General features: G+C 29.7%; 1 protein-coding gene across 3 annotated transcripts in view; it reads left to right on the top strand.

Annotated features, from left to right (window-relative positions):
- The window catches only part of RhoGEF3 (Rho guanine nucleotide exchange factor 3), a gene marked incomplete at its 5' end in the record, with an annotated part of 449,678 nt that overhangs the window by 401,530 nt on the left and 26,770 nt on the right, over positions 1-21,378 (top strand). For all 3 annotated transcript variants that reach the window (XM_067046582.1, XM_067046581.1, XM_067046580.1), the window contains 1 exon segment: positions 12,077-12,161. In XM_067046582.1, coding sequence (XP_066902683.1) covers positions 12,077-12,161 — 85 coding nt within the window.

The following is a 21,378-nucleotide window of genomic DNA, read 5'->3' as shown; positions in this document are numbered from 1 at the left end:
GTTTTATTTGTTTTCATGTTAGGTTACTTACTCGTTTGTGTTTTGGACTTTTTAAAAAAGACGATCAGTAGCCAAACTTTTACACTTCTAATTTTCAATTATTTTAGGCATGTTGTAATAAATTACTGTCATCAAAACTTAAAAACAATAACAAGAAGTTTTGGAAGGAAAGGTTACTAAACAAGCTGCTCAGAAAATCCGCTAGGAGCTCTTATGCATTTGCCATTTAACATGACTTTAAATAGGGTTTCTCACAATGCTATACTTACAAAATTTAACATAGTAAAACATTTCATATTTAACACAATATCATGAATACCCCTGAATATTTCATTTACATAATCAATATTTATTTACGTAACTAATAATTATTGATTTAGTCTGCCTAATTGGAATCATTTAGTTATTTGCATAATTAATAAACATTTTATTGTATTTACCTTATTATTAATTATTTTCTCGAGGTTGCGTACTTCATACCCTCTAAAATTCGTGACTGGATAAGCTAACTAGCTATGATTGCGATGTCCAGGCGACTCCTTATCCGTCCAGTTATGATGAACTTTATTAATAATTGAGCTTTACACACACCTGTTGCGTCAATGCAGTTATAATTCGTCGCTAATCTTTTTTTTTTCATCATCCTTGGTTTTCTCTTTATTTATTTAATGTATAGTTGTTAGGAGGGTCTTTAAGAAGCTCTTTGGGTAAGGCACAGTCTGGGTTTGAATCTAGCTGTGAAAGATAACTTATTTAGCTTTTGATCCATTATAAAGTAAGTAATTAGACCTTTATTAGTTTGGAGGATAAACTTGAAGTTAGAGTACACTCTGACCACATTTGTAACTGTTGGTCAAAAAGTAGTTCTTCACTAAGAATTGCAACCAAGACACTTCTTGGATTTTAGTGTAACAGATTATTTTTTATTATTATTTAATATAATAAATACATATTCGTATGTAAGACGACCGTTGAGATCTATAGGCTAGTTGTTAATGTAGATGAGATCAGTTTTATTTTTATCATTCACTTTTTCTTTTCTCTTTTCCCTCTGTCATGAAACGTAATCACTGAGCGTGTTGACAGAAAACGATGAAATTTCACCTCTCTCGAGTTCCCCTGACCGCACTACGGAACCGATTATTATTTGATAGGCCGTTTGCGAAACCGCGTTTGTACAAATGTTATATTTGTTATTGAATCAATGTTTCTTTTTTTTGTGGTTATATTTGTCTTCGATTCCGTGTTTGACTCTTCTGCGGTCAACTTTATGTTTGCCAAATTTACTATGTTCTTTAATATTAAATAGTGTCCCAAGATTCCTGTCTAGTTTAGGAAATATTGCTTAAGTAAATAAAAATATTTTCAACATTGGAACAGTACTTATGGGTTCCAAAATATTGTTATACACTTTATGGTGTTTCATAAAACATAGTAATTTAATACATATTTATAGTCAGACATATATAATTTAAGTAGAAATGACTTGTCGACTCACAAGTCAAGCGATGAATGTAAAAAGTGACTATTGAAAAAAACCAAAAACGATTTGGTCCGCAAATAGGGTGGAAGTAAACGAAACCAAAGCTCTCTATACCTGAGCGGAATGAGAATGAAAACCAATTTATGTTGTGGTTGGACTTACAAAGCACCGATCGTTGCCGGCGAAATTAAGTCCTCCTAAAAGGGGGCTTTTGCACCATGCCTTGTGAAAATTTAGGGTGTTATTAAAAGATCATGATTATTATGGTTTTCATGCCATGGCAAGTAAAATGTTTCTGAGATTAGTGTGTAATAATACCATATATTAATTTTTGCGATATTTAAAAAAAAATGTATTATTTATTTCATAATCTTTTATATCTATACATTACATTGTCATTAAAATATCAATACTATACTAATTTTCATTGAATTTATTAATATATTATATTTTTAAATTTTTTTGTTGATAAAAAATGTTAAATTTCTAAAAATACGAACCGCCCTATATATAAGAGAAGAGAATGAGAGAGGAATATGAATATGTATTTTAAATTATATTTACATACATATGATAAATAAATTATTATAAAATGTATCTATATAGCTTCAACATTCTTAATTAATTAATTTTTATTATCTAATATTTTGACCAATTTGGCCATTTAATATTAATTATGATTTCACAGCCTCACATTATTCATTTAAAAAATTTGCTTGGCGTTCTACCATTTTATAATATATTTTAGTCAAATTAACCAATTAGTTAATAGTGGCATAACCAAATTTGCAAATAAAAGGAGTAAAATTAAATAAAATGGTTAATGAAATAAGACTATATTATATTAGACATGACCAGATCTACTTGCAACTTTTTAAATGATTAATTTGAGGACGTAAAATTAAAGTTAAAATTGTCCGTGATATATGGCTAGGCCTTTGTTAATTCTTCTAATTCTAATTCTTCTAATTAGGAAGAATTAATAAAGAATTTTTAAGCTACATAAATATATTTTATTATATCTGATAAATTCAGCCAGCCTTGAAAAAATCAATAATAATTATAAAGGATTCATATAGTAAATAAATAAAAATATCTTATATTTTCTAGCAATTTTATAAAACATATAATTTTTTTTCTTAGTATTTCTTTCGAAAAAAGGTCTCATCCATTCCATAAATGTTACCTTCACTCAGAACTTTGTTTCTTTGCATCGGATATCAATAAACTTCTGAGTAATCTTCAAGACAATTATTTTTCAATCTATAACTTCTTTTATACCTGTTATTTTTTGCTTGCTTTACTGCTCCAAAACCACGTATTTCCTTTATATAAATGCAGCTTCCGCAATTTCATATCCTCACCTTGACTGTAAGTAATCTACTTCCTGCGGAATATCTCCAAGGCTTCCTTACATGTTATAGGGGGTCCCCAAATATAGATACTGCTCTTATAATCGCTCTCCATCATGTAATAAAAAATTAATAATTAAATGGCTGAAATCAAATATATTCTTTATACGAAATTTAAAAAAGATTTTTCAGCTAGAAAACCTTTCTGTTTTAATCTAACCGGTGCTAGCAATGAATCAATCCTCTATTCTTAAAGAAATTTTTTTATGCTCCATGATGATTTGCTTCTAGGAAAGAATCTTTTTCCTTTAGCCTGGAATGTTTGAAAAAACATAGAAAACATTTTTTAATTGTCTATAGTGAACACAGAAATGTAAAATTACAACTTCCACCGTTATTCCAGAGTCATTTTAAAGTATCCTAATGAAGTCAAAATTATTAATGAATCTTGACCATAAAGTCGATTCAGTTTCTTGTGGCGTTAATTGTATTCTAAGTTTAGCGGATGAGGAAGGGTTCATCTAATAAAACTTAATGGAAGCTTGGAAAGACCCAGTTTCATAATTACTAGGTTACATTTACCCAAATTTGTTGCTAGTGATGTTCCTGAACATACAAATGAAAATCATATTAGGAATCTATAAAGGACAATTCTACTACCTGGTTCCGAAATCAGGACGTTTCTTTACGATCCCATACGTTTCAGAGTCTAGTTTTCTTATTTAGTTAACGAAGTGCTCAAGTATAGCATTGTAGTTCCTGTCTGATTTGTATTCTATTCCTACTTAAGGCTCAAATGTCAGATTGTAAACTGGAATCGAAAACGGGTCAACAGGATGGAAACCGGTAACCTCTATCCAGTGCTTAAAATTGACTAATTGTGGGGAGGAGGAAGATGGTGGGGGAGGTAATTGCAGAGGAAGTAAAGCGAACAAGAGAGAAAGAATATTGAACAATTTTCGTATTGGAGTTCTTTTTCAACTCTCCGGAAAAAAATTAAAAAAGTTTACCTACGTATTGCAGATACATTATCCGCATCATTAACATGTTATCATGAATTAATATTATGTAATATTTAATTGTTTGCATCATATATAAAGCTACGCCAAACCTTGTAGAAGCCTTTTCATTAGTTCGGCTGTCAAATTTTAGATTTTACCCCCTCATCATAAATTGTAGTGATTTCCTATGTGATATCTTTTCATTATTAACGTTTAATCATTCTTATCAATTACTTATCTGTCACTAAAATCGAATAGGAAAAATTTACATTATTTATTTATAATCTCCACACAACATCCCCTTCTAAGATTTAGCTTAATTTACTAATACAGCTAGCTAAAATTTAATAAAACCAATTTATAAATTTTAGTTTAGTATAGTAAACCAAATTATAAATTATTTATAAACTAGAATAATGTCAGGTTTTTGTCAGGTCAGAGCAATTATATATAATTATGACGTTGAGTTTCAGAGCTGCTTTTTTCCGTCTCTAGTTTATGGGTGCTTTTAGGTTGTTGATGTGAGATGTACTGTTTTTCGTTTGGATTGTGACACTGTCCTTTTCTTTTTAGTGGTGGATGAATTGGAGGAAAGTTGACTGGCTAGTTTACACATTACACAACCACAATCAGTCAAAAAATAAATTGAAAATAAATCAATACTTGCAACAATAATAAATTATAGCAAGTCGGTAAATAAAACCTTCACACATTCATTTCTTCATTTAGAATTCAATGTGACAATGCAGTAAAATGATACTCTTTGGGATTAGATTTATTTTATTAGACTCATAAAGAACTTGACAAAATTATATTTAGGAATGTAAGAATAAAGCAGTGAGAGTGTTTAGTGTGCCATTAATTACAAGGTATATAGAAAATTACACCATTATTAATTGTGACACAATCGTAAATAATTTATGACGCAACATCAACACTAAATATTATTTATTTATAAGAAACATATTAATGATCTATTGCAGTACTTGAACTGAAGATGACACATGGACCCGGGACTTTATAGTTAACAAATTATACTCCTGAATAGTAAAGAGGAAGATCATTATTCACTAATTAACAAATAAAACAGTAAAAATAAAAACTATAAAAAGCATCTAAAAATGTATAACCATTCTGTTATTGTTTGAGAAAAAGGAAAAAAAAATAGACCAGTATGCTATATGATCATAAGTTACATAATCGCTTTGGTGATCAGACACGTCTCGAATTTCTTGCAAAACCCGTCCCAACCTTGCTCCGATATTATGACGACAAAATAATAAAACAAATTATTTTCAAACTTCTACGTTACACCGCGGTGGCTTGCATATTAATAGCCATATCATGTTAATGTCGGCGACCACTTTATCCTTCCTGATCTCTACAACTTGTAGGCAACAGACACCTTTGATAGGCCACTGGCAAAAAGAGAGAACAGGGAAACGAAGATGAAAAGAAGCCGAAAGACCTTATCAAGAATTATGTTGAAATTAGGTGAATTATATTCCTTAGTATGGTTTTTTTGTTTAAATTGTATTTCCCTTGCGAAATAATATAATTCACAATACTAAGAAGGTATACTATGATTAGTTATGTTCTGCTCAAAAAAGAAGTTTAAAACGTTCTCATACATAATCTTCACGTGTTATGAGAGAGTTCAGTCTTCTTAGAGTAATGATAAATCACTGTCTAATGTCAGAAAGACGAGCTCCCAAGGAAAAAAAAAAAATGATTTATATTTAAGACTTTTTTTTTTAACTTCATTTAACAATTTACATTAAATCAAATTGTAATAACTATTTTTTTAAAAAATATGTAGACTAGTTCCTTATATAAATAACTCCCAATCCAAATTTCGCCAAGACAGTTTCTAGTAAGAAAAACATTTTTTTTTTTATCTAATTATTACACATTTGAGGTCCCGTTTCAAAAATATGTTATAACCCCTTCATGCATGTCTTTTGAGCCCATAACGGGCCCTGAATAATCAATGATAAAGGGCTGAAGACCGCCTTAGAGTTTTATGACGCCCTTACACGGCTGTTAAATATTTAAACAAGGAGACTGCCTGCGCAGTGTCACACGTTTTTTTAGTTATGTTTTCATTCTTTCCCTATATCAACCACGCCCAGATCATTATAATAAAGATAGAGAGGAAGGTTGGGATGGAACTATAAATTCCTGTAAGTCTTTTCTTTTTTTTTTTTCTATTTTCAAGTATAAAAGTTATATCTGTTGTAATAATTTATTTACTGTTTATTGAATATTTTAATTATCTTACCTCTTAGAAAACGGAAAACATTAAATAGAAAGTAGATTTTTAAAAACTGAGGAGTAAATTAAAAAATAATTATTCATTGATCAAATTCATATCCTGTCATATAACCTTCTCTTCATTTGTTGGTTTTAACCGTGAAAGAAAGAATATTTACAGGTGTAAATATCAAGTACCCCTCCTCTCACCACCCCATAAATAACAATTAGATAGGTAGTGATGATAAATTAAACAGAATTTTTTAAAGATTTTTATCCACCATGCCGCCTAAAAGTCTTCATCACTGTGAAATAAAATGAAAAGTGGTTTTATTCCGAGACGCCTTGTCCTCTAAGAATAATTACAATGAACATTTGAGTGTCAAAATACCATTATAAAAAATAACATTTTAAATAAAATAAAGTACTGAAATTTCAAACTTGATGTTTATAAATACTCGTTTGTGTAAAATAAAAATCAAATAATTTACAATAAGATATTTAAAAAACAAGTATGTATTAATAAACAAAATAATAAATAAAAAAGCAGATTTTTTTTTTTTTTTTTTACAAATATCTGGTAAATAGTTAGTTAATAATAAATTTTCTATTAATATGACATCCTGAATAAAGAATCCTGCAAACAAGCTTTTATATATATATATATATATATATATATATATTTGTGCGTATAATACCGCTAATAGTGTACTATGCTCTTAGTACGTTTTTGTCACGGCCTTACAATAGTAGTCATAAAATCCTGAAGTTTTATTTGAACAAGAGTGCATTTTTAAAAATCCTTGGTGCAAGTTTCCTACAATAAAACAATTAACTGTAATTTTCTTCGGCGTTCATCCCTTAATGGCCAAGTCAGGATTTTGGAGTTTTTCCTCAGTCTCCTTGCTTGCTTGGAGTATGTGTTCGGTATTCTGTTCACTGTAATCTCGATAAAAACTTTTTGAATGATTTTTTACTAGTTTTAAAAAGTATGTAACATCAGTATATATAATAACAATATTTTTCTTTATGTTGCTAGCTGAATTATGAATTATATTACTTTTATTCAACCCAGGAAGCTATTGTGATTACATCTGGTCATTACTTTTACACCTTTAAAATACATTTTATCGATAATCAGACACCCTAAAAATATTTATAAGGAAATGGTTCTACTAATGTGAATAGTAGTTGATGATGGGGGCGGAATCGGATGGCAAAAAGGAGGCTGAAGACACCATTAACTAAAGAGGCCTTGGTTACACAACCATAGCCAGCACCTGTCCGTTCTGAGTCAGCTCATTACAGCTTTCTCTTTAATAACTGTCCACTACTGAATGTCCTGGAGAACCTTCAAGGCCTCTTCTGGAGCTGCCGAAGGATGATTCGTCGGTACGAGTATGGCAGTTCACCATCTGTGGTTAGGAATGCTGCTCCGGATTGGTCAGAAAGCGTTTTAACGTATTTTCTCAGTCCGTTCCTCTTTATATCTGGTGAAAGTGCACTGAATAGTTGGAATGCCGTAGTAAATAAAGTGGTTTCGCAGTCTATTTGGTTACATTAGAACATTTAACTAAGTCTTATGGAAAGCTGTACACAGAAGGTACCAGTAGTTCTCAATGTTCCTGCTTTCAGTTCCCAGATACTGGGGCTAATCAGGTCTTTGTAATATAATTACAATTGTATTATTTTTTATTAGTAATTTTATTTATTAATTTTGTTCGTGTATCTTAAGAAAATAGTTACTTGAAAGTATTTATTTTTATTTATTATTATTATTATTATTATTATTATTAAGTATTATTTTATTTATGCGACATAAAATTTAGCTGTATACTATTCCTCCCGGATTTATCATCATATTAACCAGTTAATAAATAACTTCTGTAAAAGAATAATCCCTTCTTAAAATATTTTATATATTGTAGTAATTTATGCTTAAAAGAATTTTTTTTCTTAATCACTATAATAATTAGTTATTTCAATTTTTATTTTCATCTTCATTATTTGATTGTTGTATTTAAATTTATTTATTTGTTTAACTAAATAACGCTCCAATGTGTTCAATGAAGAATTTATAATTTTTTTTGTGGTTTTTAACGTTTTTATCTATTCTAACTAGGACGCTAACGATTATTAACCTTTTCTAACTCGAGTGAGGTATAAATTTAGTTCGTGTATTATCCACAATAATTCCCACGGTTCGGATTCGAACGATTCCTTTCAAAAAATTCTTAAACTTTCTCCAAAAACTTCCGATTTTCTTATAATTAGAAAAAAAAATTACAATATTAAATTATAATTGATTTTATTTTGGGGGGAGGATTAAAATAGATATTTTAAATCAACATTATTGATAAACAATAAGGTTATCTACGTGATATGACCCCATTTAAATTTTTTAATAATTGTTTTCTAAACTTTAATATATTAACTTGTAATAAAATACTCCTAATATGTCGTATCAATTTGAAACTTATTCATAAAAGCTTGAGATGAAAAATGGTTTATTAAGAATATAGTAAAATTATTATGTTCATTAAGAAAAAAATCGAAAACCATATCATGCCGAACAACTCTTCAATATTACAGCAAATGCTTTCCTATTCAGTATTGATTTGATGAATACAAATTACAATTTGAATGACAGGAATGACATAGTAATAAAAATAATTAGGGCAATATTGGAACAATCTAAGACCATTAGACATCGTCTATGTAATATGCCTTTATCGTTATCCGTGATTACTTGCAGAACCATGTAATCAGAAGACCAACTCACTTGAAACAGTTAACTTCTCAATTAGGGTAATGGATATTTTATTACTCGGTTAATAATTATTTATTTATTCAATAGTATCGTAAGCAAATTATTAGCTAATTAAAAAAAAATCCCACTACTTTTTAATTTTAGAGTTAACTTTTTTTCGCATTTATTTATACAGGAATATATTGATTATTAATCATCTAGACATGAAAGATTTAAAGCAAAACTCTAAAATGTTTAGTGGCCAAAAGTATTTTCGATTAATCGAAAAACATATCATTTTAATTTAAAAGCGTTTTACAAGGAAACGCTTGGAGTAAAAATTGTTATATGTAAACGAAAAAAATATATATTAAAAGAGTTTTAAATGAAAATATCTGAGAGAGATTTTAATGGAGATCAAACGCCAGTTACACTAAATGCGGCAAAGGTCTTTCAGAACGGAAGAGTTTTATGTTTTAAGCTTTTTTAGTCCACCATATTGTGCTCATTAGACTGGAATTTTTTATTAGTTTCATATTATGTAACTGGGGGTAGTTTTTATGTAATAGATAGTAGTTAGTTGGTTGTGTGATGTTAGTAATGCTATATAGTATGACACTTCATTTATTTAGTGATGCTATAAAAAACAAAAAAGAAAAAACGCTATTAATTTAACGAGTGTCTATAAATTTTTTTTAAGCAGTTAATTCAAAGTTTTTTAAAACAATGTAACAAAATTGTATACCTAATTGAACAAAATTAATTTTAAATAACCTAGTTGAGAATCTAATTATTTCTTAAAAGTTCCACTCCTTATAAAATAATACAGAGCAGCACAAATCTTCATTTTATTTATTTTTAATGCGCCTGATATATAAACCAACTTAGTCGTTTATTACATCATGGTTCAAACTTTCCCACCCTTGTGAGAAGTTTGTTATTTTTAGGAATAGCTATAAATAGACCGTCTGTTTTTTCTCGTATTCCCTAAAAGGACAAACAAAAGATGGCTAGTCTTTTTTAAATCCATTTGTGCCATTTATTTTGTATTATTGGTTTAATTAATAACATAATTATGTGTGAAAGTTTACTTTTGCACTGTTTATTTACAATGTTTTGAAGCGCCACAAATATGTTATTCTATTATTTTGAATTAGTATTAAGAATGAAGATTTACTGATAATATTTTTGTTATTTATGAGAAAGTGAAAAAAAAAAATCAGTTAGTAACAAAAAAAATATAAATATTTATATTGAATAATTGCTTAGGGCTACTGAATTGGAATGTTCGACATTAAACTTTATGAAACTGGTATTATTTTTATAAATTTTATTATTGTTATGAAATAAAATTTATTTGATTTGATAAAAAAATTCTTATATTACAGAAATACAAAATATGTTTGTTGATTAATAATTTAACATTATTTTTGATCATGGTTCGCTTTTGTTTATGTATTCTCTTAATATGACCCAATGTTTAATGGCCATGAGATATTTGCTATTTCATAACAACACAGGGCAGTAATTATAGAATAAAAGAAAGTCAACAGATATTCGTTTTTTAAGTTTCCTGAAAATTAAAATTTTTGAAGATGAGCCATTATCGAATATTTCAAGTTAAATATAATTCATTTCATTTTCAAATATTGGATTTTAAACAATTACCTGTATTATTATAAAAATTTTAAGTTTGGAGTTATGATATTTTTTTTTTCTATTTATAATTTACATCATTCCGGATCAAGCCATGTCTTTCTTAAAACGTTTTTCGCTTATTGGTTATGTTGTTCACTATGATTCCCGAACCGTGAGTCATACGGTCACTCCTTTATCCTATTAATCCCCGTAATCACCGTTGAAAATCGCACGGCCCGTCCTCTTGTGTGGGTCAACCATCAACTCGCAGCCCGTATGCGACACAGACAAGACCAATCTAACAAAGACCTTTTGTCGAAGCAACTTCCAATAGGTTTCTCTCAGCGGTAGGCTCTGATTTTCTCTGCTCGCTCTCTCCTGGCTTCCTCACTATTCTTTTTGTCTGTTTAAAAAAAAAAACTAGGGCGTCACTCAAGAGAGACTAGCTTCAGATTGAAGAATTATAAGAAGAGGTCATTGCATGCTAAAATAATTAAGGCAATATCAAGTAGTCTGGAGCCTAAGTATACATACCTTAGGGGAGTCATTATTGTTAATGAATTCCTTATCACGTAGAGTTCGAATTCTGGTCTCGATTAATGCTTTAGGTCTAATGGATTGATAACTTTTTTGTTAGACCAATGCATTTATAACAACATAACCATGATTATAGGGAAGTATGATTAATGACGATATGACCAAAATTTCTGGAATATTTCAAAGGTAGATAAAGACCATAAACATTAGATCTAGAGATAGCAAGCTCCATTATTTTATCCAACGATTACTTTTTTTATTCTTGTTAAAAAAAACAAGTTTTTTTGAACAAAAGTTTTTTTTCTATTGTGATCGTTTCAAATGGATCATTCACTTTTAATTTCGAAGAATGAATTTCTATTTTTTTTTTTTATATTCACCTAGTTATCCTTAAATTATTTTTTTTTTTTTAATGGGGTTTAACGTACAAATTTAGGACATTCTGAAGGAGGAGTACGGACTAATAACATTTTACACGAGAGGCAATTTTACCGTTTTAGGGGATGTTTATTTTTAGAACTAAGTACCTGTCCATGTTGAGCCTTAAATGGTCTCAAAATGACAAGTTTTATGGTTGGAAAATGTTGGTCTAGTTTAGTTAGAGAAATTATATAGAGATAGAAAGCTGGCCGTTTCTCTTTGTCTTTGCCATGTTCCTAAGTTGTGCTTAGTATTTCAAAATCTCATAATTAATGCTTATTTTACTATATTACCCCTTTACTCTACTTTATATAACTTGTTAATTGGCGTCTTAATTGATCTATAAATATTTAAAAGCCGAGTACTTGTTTAACTAGAGATATAGAGAACTGACCTTATTTTTAGCTACAGTTTTCACTTCATAAACATGGAGTGTAATGTATGTTATGGTATAATTTAAGTAAGATATTTATGCCATTTTTTTATTATAATAAATCAATCGGTTTATAATTATTATATTCATTTGGTGAAAATGTCAAGAGTTCTATAATATATATATTATATACTGGATGGTGGCTAGTAGTGATTCCCTTTTTTTATTTTATTTAATCAAAATTATTTTAATTCTTAATTCCTTTTTCAGGAACACACCATGGTCAAGGCGAACGAGCCCAGGGCCGATGCTGAGACCTCCTACCCCCGAAACCTCCAGGACCGCGCCGCCTACGGTAAGTCTTGTAGTCTTCCTTTATGTCGCGAGAGCAGCCAGTGATGGATGGGTTACCCATTTTCTCATTATCCCTGATTTAAACGGTGTAATGTGGAAGATATCGACCACTCGAACGAAATATAACATTTGATGTTTCCACATTATCACTCTCACTAAAATCACAATAGCAGACCCTTCATACGGTCTGGGCCTAACAAAAGACTGATCAGTCGAGAACAGCTGCCCCTCCCGGATACGACCAGTTTTAAATAAAGCCTCCCCTGTTAGTGCGAGGGTCCTCCGGGCCGGATGGGTTTAGGGTCGCGGTTGTTGAAGAACCTCTCTCCGGATATTGAGTCCCTTCAAGTGCTGGTGGTGATTCGCTACAGAATAATTCAGTAGTTATTAATCTATGGCACTTCCCATTCTGTTCTTCAATCTCGATACTTAGTGTAAACTCAATACTTGGTTATTCACCATGTCTTATATTTCTGTTAGTTCATCTTACATCATACTTTTTGTACGAAGTAACTCGATAAAGATTATTTCTAGTTCATATCTACTTTATTTTCAGAAAAAGTTTATCCCAACATAATATTTACATTGCATGACCAAGGATAAAATGACTATTTTTATCGTGTTGCCAACTTGATGTGCTCTTCATAGTCTTTTAACCGATGACCAATAGCTGCTCTCGTAACATTATATTCGATTAGTTCAATTCTTACGCAACAAAAACTATACTTTTGTTTTTTGTCATATTATGATCCTTTTTATTATTTTTTTTTCAATCTCTTATCAGTTCACCATCATCAGTAGTTTCTTTTGTCGATATTTTTTTTTTTATGAATTTTTTTCACTTGTGATCGTTCTTCATACCTTACCTTTTCTGTTTGTTATTTAGAATTTATTCGACAAAGTTTACATTTTGTTGATTTTTGATATGTAGACCCCGAATTAAAAAATATATATATTTATCTCTTATAACTTCATTCCTCTATTTAAGACATTTGTTGAAAGACGCCTGTATATTTCTCCTATCATCTTACCTCCCATACTGTTGACACCTTCCAACATAATTCTCGCTATTGACGAGATGATCCCTCCCTTTACAACTGTAGACCTGACACTTGCGTATTGCAAATTTGAAAACAAGCACTGTAGATTACCTTTGATAATTAAATGATTTTTTTTTTGTGTATGGTGACGTGTAACATACCGCAACAATCTGTTTTAAAGGTATTTCGATTGTGTTTATCTTGTTCAAGTTGTAAGATATAATCCTTAGAGTATAATTTTTATTTGAAATTTAAAATTTAGATGCGCAGCGTTACAGTGATGCGCCAATGTAGTTTCGTTTGCATGCCGTGGCTCGTGATTGGTTGCCTGAAAGCCGAATTAGCGGTTACATCTTGTTCCAATGTTAAATTGCGTAACATTGAATTAAATCGACAGTTTTGCGCACAAGATATTCTACCAAGATCGCCTAATTACTGGGCCTTTGAAGGCATTGTGAACATGGCCTGCATGTGTGAATCTTTTAGCAATGAATGGAAGATGTAGTGATTCGTGCTGCATATCCTTGCATGTGGTGCAATTATGCATTATGTAGATCCCATGTAGTATGCCGATGACATTATGTACAGCAGGGTCAAGCAATCTTCGGCCGGAAGGAGGCAGGTGGCGCCTCTATTGGCCTTGGGCCCAATCCACTCCTACCTTCCAGGCATCTGTATCCTCAGGAGTCCTTCCATCTGTTTATACCATCTCTTTTTTATCGAAGCTAGATGTTGAAGGAGTTTGAGGCGCACTATTGTAGAGCAATAAATATTTGTTTTGTCTGGACACTCTGGACAATTACTTATTTTAAAAACGAGGCATTTCCGTCGTTAAGAGTTACATTTAGCAAATAAAAAAACAGCAGAGCAATGGCTTACTTACGTATCATTGTTCCTATAATTATGAAATAAATTATAAAATTAAATAATTATAAATATAACAAAAATTAATTTTTTTTTTTAAAGTCGATGGTTTTCACTTAAACCCACTTAGGTGACTATTATCCAATCACCGGTAATTTCATAAACACTAGAATTCTAAATATTTCATTATAATTTTTATAATGGCTTATACAAAATATTAGTTAGATAATTGTTTCTTATATATAGTACTTCATTAAAATCAATGAATTAGCTTGGCGCCCCTTACACTAAATTTGTTTATGCTTTTAAGCCTCTTTCACATTCTGACACGCAATATTAGTATATAAATATAAGATTGCTTGGCCCTAAAGATGTTCGCCGAATCGTTTGGCGAAATGTCTGATAAAATTTTCTTATTGTTCCACATGCCTTGCCAGACAAAGAAGGATCGCCTCCAGCAAGGATGGGTATACTACATCTAACACCATCAAACCACAAACAACAAACTTCAGCTGTCTGCCGCCGGAATCACACATACACCCTTCTGCACCTTTGCCCTCTTCAATACTCAAACTTTAATAGTTTATTAAAATTTTCAACAAGAAAAAAAAAGTTTAAAAAAAATTTAAAAAGACTATACCAAAACAAAAAATATATTTATATTTTAAGTATTTAAATTGATCTCGGGTTATCTTTTTTGTGTAGGAACATGTTTTTAAATTCATAAAACAAAAAAAAAATTTAGTGATTTTTAGTAGTTTTCATATTGTCATCCTAGCCACCTTCGGAATTGAACCTTCGTGACCAATTATTCGCACAAAATGTAGATTTAAATAATAATTGCACCTGTTGTATCCCCCCCAACTGTTATGGTTCTAGTTAAAGCTCAAGATAAGCTTTACGTTCCTAATTAATTGTCTTTGTATTTAATTAACTACCTCATCGAGGTTGAGTAAATTCAGATTCTAAACTGTGTGTCTATTAAAGGACAGTATTTTTTAAAATAATCAATTAAGTAACATTTTAGTCGTTTTGGATTATTAATGAAAGGTTTTGGTAATGGTGTTATAAATATAGTGTTAATACTGATTGTTGCAATGTTTATATTGATTGTTATTGTTCAAACGAAATGGGAATATTTAATGAAGTTCACATTATGATCCAATGGTTCAGAATATTTAACTCAGTAGGAAGGTATAAAAGCTCAAAATATATCTTTTAATTACCTATGTAGTCCTATTAATTAGAACAAAAATTATATATATATATATGTATATACATATATGTTATAAATATTCTTTCATAGTAGTATAAAAATCTGTCTTATCTAAAAAAAAAAAAAGAAAGAAAAAGAAAACTTAGTTCTTCTAAATGGTGTTCCCAATTTATAATTATATATATATACTGGTATATGATTGAAGTGACAATTTATCTGTACATATTTGTGTTAGCTCGTATGCATATACCTACATCCATTTGTGTATCAAGTATTTATATATATAATATATATTTGATTCAACATGATATATTTTTATGGAATGTGTAATCATTGTGTTTCATTTCTTCAGTGTACATAGTGACCTAAACGAATTATTACTCTTTACTGACTGCACAATAATTAGAGGATAAGTTGTTTGCTGTTGGCTTTCTATTTAATCATTTATACTTTTATCCCATAGGGCCGGGTATTCGATATTTTTTATATTTTAAAAATTACAATGAAAAAGACATTTGCATTTAATAAACTTAATTTATTGTTTGAAAGTTATGATAGAGTTTAATCGTAAGAAGAAACTATTCGAGATTTAACAAAATTTTATAATATAAAAGTAGGCTATCGAATAAGTAAAACATTTATAAATATATCGAGTAAAATATTTATTAAAAATTATTCTATTGTCTTTCAAAAATTAGATAAATTTTGAACGGTATACCAACCGAAACGTACTATATTTATATAATAATAACGATAATAATGTAGTAATTAAAAAATAAAATAATTTTACAGAATTGATGATTCTGATGGTGTTATAAAAAGTATAAGTAGGAAACCATTTTTATACATATGGTTTTTATGTATTATAAACCTTCAGTAGTATTCGGACGTGAAATAAATATTTGATTTAAATTTATATGAAGTGATTACCAATCAATCATTATTTCAACATAATTTGTTGTCAAACTTTTTTTTTTCTAAATGCTTTGTTAATTTATATGCATATTGATTTAAACAATATTACTTAGATTCGTAGATTTCAGTTTATGCTTAGTTTTATATTAAAGTATCTAGTGTTTTTTGTTAAAACAATTTATCAATGTTTGATTTTTTATTTTCTGTATTAGTTAATAAAAAAATATATCGCTCAATTTAATAAAATATTATGCACTTTACACGGTGTTAATGTTTTAATTGTTAAAATAATTTTTAGTTGGGTGAGTAAATATACTTTGTATGGAATATTACATTTTACTAAAACAATTAATATTTTATGAACGTGATGAAAGTAGTTTTTAATAATAAAATTTCCGAAGGATTTTTAAAGGAGTAATTTTATGTTTCAATTTCTTTCTTTTCCGGGTATAATGACAGGATTTATTGTTCTATTAAGTATTTTCAAACTTTGAGAGCAACTTTTCATATATGGTTGTTATATTCTCTTTTTGATTTAGGTAAATCTATCGTAGTTTTTCCGTTATCTGCAGAATGTCCAATTCCTCAAGAATGGATACTGCCTTTTATTGGACCAAAACTTTTGGTAAAATAATCTTCAAAAAATGAAGAACTGCGTCAAATTACCGGGTCAATATTGTACCAGCCGATCGTTCGCTTTCGAATCATTCCAGTCATGGAAGTAGTGTAGCGTGGGTGTTAGTCGCCTGGACGGGGGAAATTTTTTTCGTCCCCTTGTTTATGTATTTTAATTTAGAAGACTAAAATGCATAGTGATTCTAAAGAACTTTTTAGCTACAAAAATCATATTTATCGTGTATTGTACTGCTTACAAATAAAAAAGTCGTAAATCGAAAACGTTCAAATTTTTATTTATTGTGAATTCCACCCCCTAAAAGTGCCTCCGAGGGGCATAAATTTCCCATACTCCATGCCCCCACTACGCTATGCCACTGATTCATGGATCCTCTTCGAATCTTTGGACTCATTCCTTCACCGAGACTTTGGCTCCTTGAGAACTAAATCAATCAGAGCTCATTGCTCAAGCCTGGACTATCCAACTCGCTCGACCGGTTACACCTTTCAAAATTAAGAAATACTTTTTTTATCCATTTCGATATCAATTGCTTGGCCAACGCCGGACACATGGCTGCTAACGTTGCAGATGCTGGCAATCTTCAGATTTTCCTACGTCTGGAAGGTATTTATTCAATTGTTTATGTGATCTATACACATAGGGTACGGTCCTCCGAGAATGATCTTAACATAGCATTAATTCGAATCGCTTTTAATTCAACTTGTTAAATTATCACTATGTTAAGCGTACGTGATATTGCGAAATCTTACCCTATTAGAGACTCCCTGCCAAATCTAACATTAGGGGAAAAGTTGTCGTTTTTATATCGGGTAGGATCGGTTTAATAAAAAGGCTGTGGAAAATCGGAACTGTAACTAACAACCTAATTTCCGGCCAGGTGATTCACCGCCGCCCTGATTTTTCCCACAGGAAGTCCTGAAAAAATACATCATCCGAACCAGACTATTTTTTACCTTGCCTTTTGTTATCCGATGGTTGAAATAATCCATTATTTTATTTAGTCATCCGCCATAATTTTCTGAATTAAAATAATAAAAAACCTTACGATCAACTCTTTTCACCAACATTTAATGAACATCTAATCAGACATTCATTATAGTTTATGATGATAATGTTCCCTCGATGGAAATCATCGTCATTCGCCAAATGTCATTTGAAGTGGCATCAATAACATCCATTCACTAATACCTTGAGAATACATAAAAATATCTTTATAACATATCCATTTCAATATCAAAATATATATATATGCAATAATCCTTCCATTTTTAAAATAAGTAATTCTATTTACTATGAAACTCTTTGATATTTGTATGGAATGTAGGTTTGTAGGGTATTTGATATGCTGTAATATGTAATGCATTGTTTTCGAATGCTAGTCAGTAGATATAAATAATTCTAATTGCTATTAACAAATTAGTAAAGATATTCTATAGGTAATGTTAGCATGATCTCGAAAATTTGGGGATTTTTCAGAAACGTAGTGATTTTGAGATTTGAGAACTTTCTCAGTTCGTAGCTTCTATGATTATACTTCTGTTTAAGGTCGCATTCTATAAAATCGCTCATGTCAATTCAATTCCAAATTTTTATTTTAGTTATATATATATTTTTTTTTTTTAAAGTGCTTTCGTTAGCGTAACTCGACAATGTTCCAGTACAAATTTTCTATAAATGATCTCTTACTTAAATAAATTTTGACAGTATTCCATAAATAAAGATTCGCAGAATATGCCGTATTTTTTCGATAAACATTTGAATATTTAAATGCAAATGATTTTAATTATAGACTAATCATAATGACAATCAAACATATCTTTTTAGTAAATTGTGTAACGTCTTCGAACGTTTTTTATTCTAATAAAATATTTAATGCCGAAATTTATCGTGTAGTGCCCAATTAACCTCATTTGACAATGCAATTAATTTATATGACAGCTTGGATTGTACTGGATTGGGTTGTGAGGATTTTCTAGCCGCAGTACCCGGCCCTATACCACACCTCACACTCAACACACTGACATCCAATGAGCTTGTTCTAATCATAATGTGTGTCTTGTGAATATTTTAACATTATATTCAAGTGTTCGAATAAGAATATGGATTTTTGGACAGAAATTTGTTCAGAATAAAAATTTCTTTCTCTGTATAGTTTTTTCTTTTCTTTTCTTTTGATTATTTTTTTTTTCTTTCACCAAGCTGATTTCCCCTTGTTGGGAAAAGCGCATGTCTAATGTTAAAAAAAAAGTGCATGTTTTAGGTATGCTGCTTTTGGATACTGTGGTGAGTAACTCTCCAGATTAAAGTTTATTTCTCAAATATTTTGTTCTCATACCTGTTTTTATTTTATTTTATCATCATTATTCTATTCAGTTCAAGTTTTTTTTTTGTTTTGTTTTTTCAAACTTATTAGTTTATGATGAAAATAACGATATATGCCGTTTGTGATTGGTTTTATGGCAACATTGGCATGCATGCTTCTTAGATCTGTAGCTTTTTGCACATTCCTCGTTCAACATGTCTCCGTTGTTGTAAGGTTTATATTTTTTTCTTTTTCGTTTATTTTAATGTACTCATAACATTAAGCCCCCGCACATATTAAAATTATTTGGAAGTTTCAGAAAAATTTGAAAAGGTAAGGTTTGGAATTTAATATCTTCTCTATGATATTACTGGCTAACATCGACAATGGCATTAATCTGTAGGTCTGTGTAAGAAATGTATTTTGTTATTAATTTTGATTATAGCGTATTTTCAGTAAATGTTTTTCTTGTCTAATAGTTATGTGTTTTCGAAGTTGATGTTATTCAATAGAAATCCAAACTAACAGCTCTTAGCAGGCGTAAAAATTAAACCATTCGAAATAAGGAATTTCAATTATGCAAAAAATCTTTTGGACCACAGTAAACCCACATTTTCAAATACGAAAGTATATTACAAAAAGTTATCACAGTTTTATTCTATATGTATCCCACATTTCTGTAATATTTTGACCTTTTTTTATTTGGAATTTGAAAACGTTTCCTTCTGACTCCAGTCACAATATTAAAGTCTATTTATTTATCGCCGGCTTACAAGTGAAACATATGTACGACACAACAAAGTCAGAATTTTCTAGTTTTGAGTTATTTAGTTTTTCCAGTTTAAAATGTTAAAAAGAATTAGCTACAAAGAAGTTAATTGATAAAATATCTCAAAACTTCATTATTTTAACTAGTGTATTTCATTTGTTAACCAACAATATAATTATACAACATACATGCATACAATATTTTATAACAACTCTTATAATAATCTATTTTATTTTTCTCTTATTTCAAGCTTCTGTTTTTTTTTGTTTTTTTTTCTGTGGTAATTTTTTTCCTTTTTTTCCCCTTTGTTTTAATATCTAAAAATTATTTCTACTGAAAAATCAAACATCCATAATAAAGTTGTATCCAACAACCATAATAAAGGGCTCCAGAACCCACAGGGTTGACTCACAGAATAAACAATTATCTGCCACAGCTGAATTCGAACCCAGGTCCCTTGGAGTTAGTAGCTTAGCGCCTTATGACTGCCACCCACTCCCATGTTGTTTATAATAAGTCATTAATTCCTTAAAATGTCACTTGCGGTTAATTAAATTAAATTTAAAGTAATAATTAACATTGCACCAATTTCTAATTTTTTACAGCTTACAAACTACAAGTAAATATGCTGAATAAAAAAACCTCTTAGCATAAAAATTAATTAGAAACATTTTAGTATTTAAATTTAAATTGAATTTATTTCAAACATGCTATATTTAATTTTTTAAGAACCAGTTAATCATTTTTGGTCCCTTCATAGGCTATGACTTTATATACTATTAGAGTTTTAGAGCTGATAAATAAATTAATTGGAATAGCTTATATTATTTTATGAGTTTATATATATAGTGATCTCTTACTCAAACTTAAATAGAAGAAAAACTATTAAAATATAAATTAGCTTATTATAAGTGCTTATAAAATTTTATGAATTATAAACTCAGTTTAATGAGGCGATGAACAAATGTTTTATCTTTTTAAACAAGTCGTTTGTGTCTTAAAGATTATTTAAAGTTTGATAGATGAATACAACTTGACAACATTAAAACTTTCTTGAACTCTTCCTTCCCTAGGCTTCCTTCCAGAGTACTTTATGATAATGCGATGTGGATTCAGGTCTCTAGGTTAAGACGGAGAAATCCCTCAGGTTTTACATAATTAATTTTCTTTTCATTTACAGATGTCTTCACCAAAACCGGATTCGAGATTTATTTTAATTCCCAATGTCGAATCTTCGAGTCGTTCCCAAATTTCTCTGGCTCTGGCTTAGATTTGTATATGTATATATATTTTTTAATGCTACATATTTAGGTCAAATATTAATGATTAAAATTGTTTGTTGTTTTTAATAGCCGTAAAGACACTATAAAATAGAACCCTATGGGCTACCTCTCTAAATAGAGGAATTTCACAAGGATAATTGCACAGCTCTCTGGTATTCCCCGTTATTTACTTCCAGGAATCATGTTTTCTTG

This window comes from Halyomorpha halys, unplaced genomic scaffold (genome assembly GCF_000696795.3).
Source record: "Halyomorpha halys isolate HHAL.00 unplaced genomic scaffold, Hhal_1.1 Scaffold378.1, whole genome shotgun sequence".
NCBI lineage: Eukaryota > Metazoa > Arthropoda > Insecta > Hemiptera > Pentatomidae > Halyomorpha > Halyomorpha halys.
The sequence above is the reverse complement of the archived record's forward strand: the minus strand, read 5'-3'. Positions and strand labels throughout refer to the sequence as shown.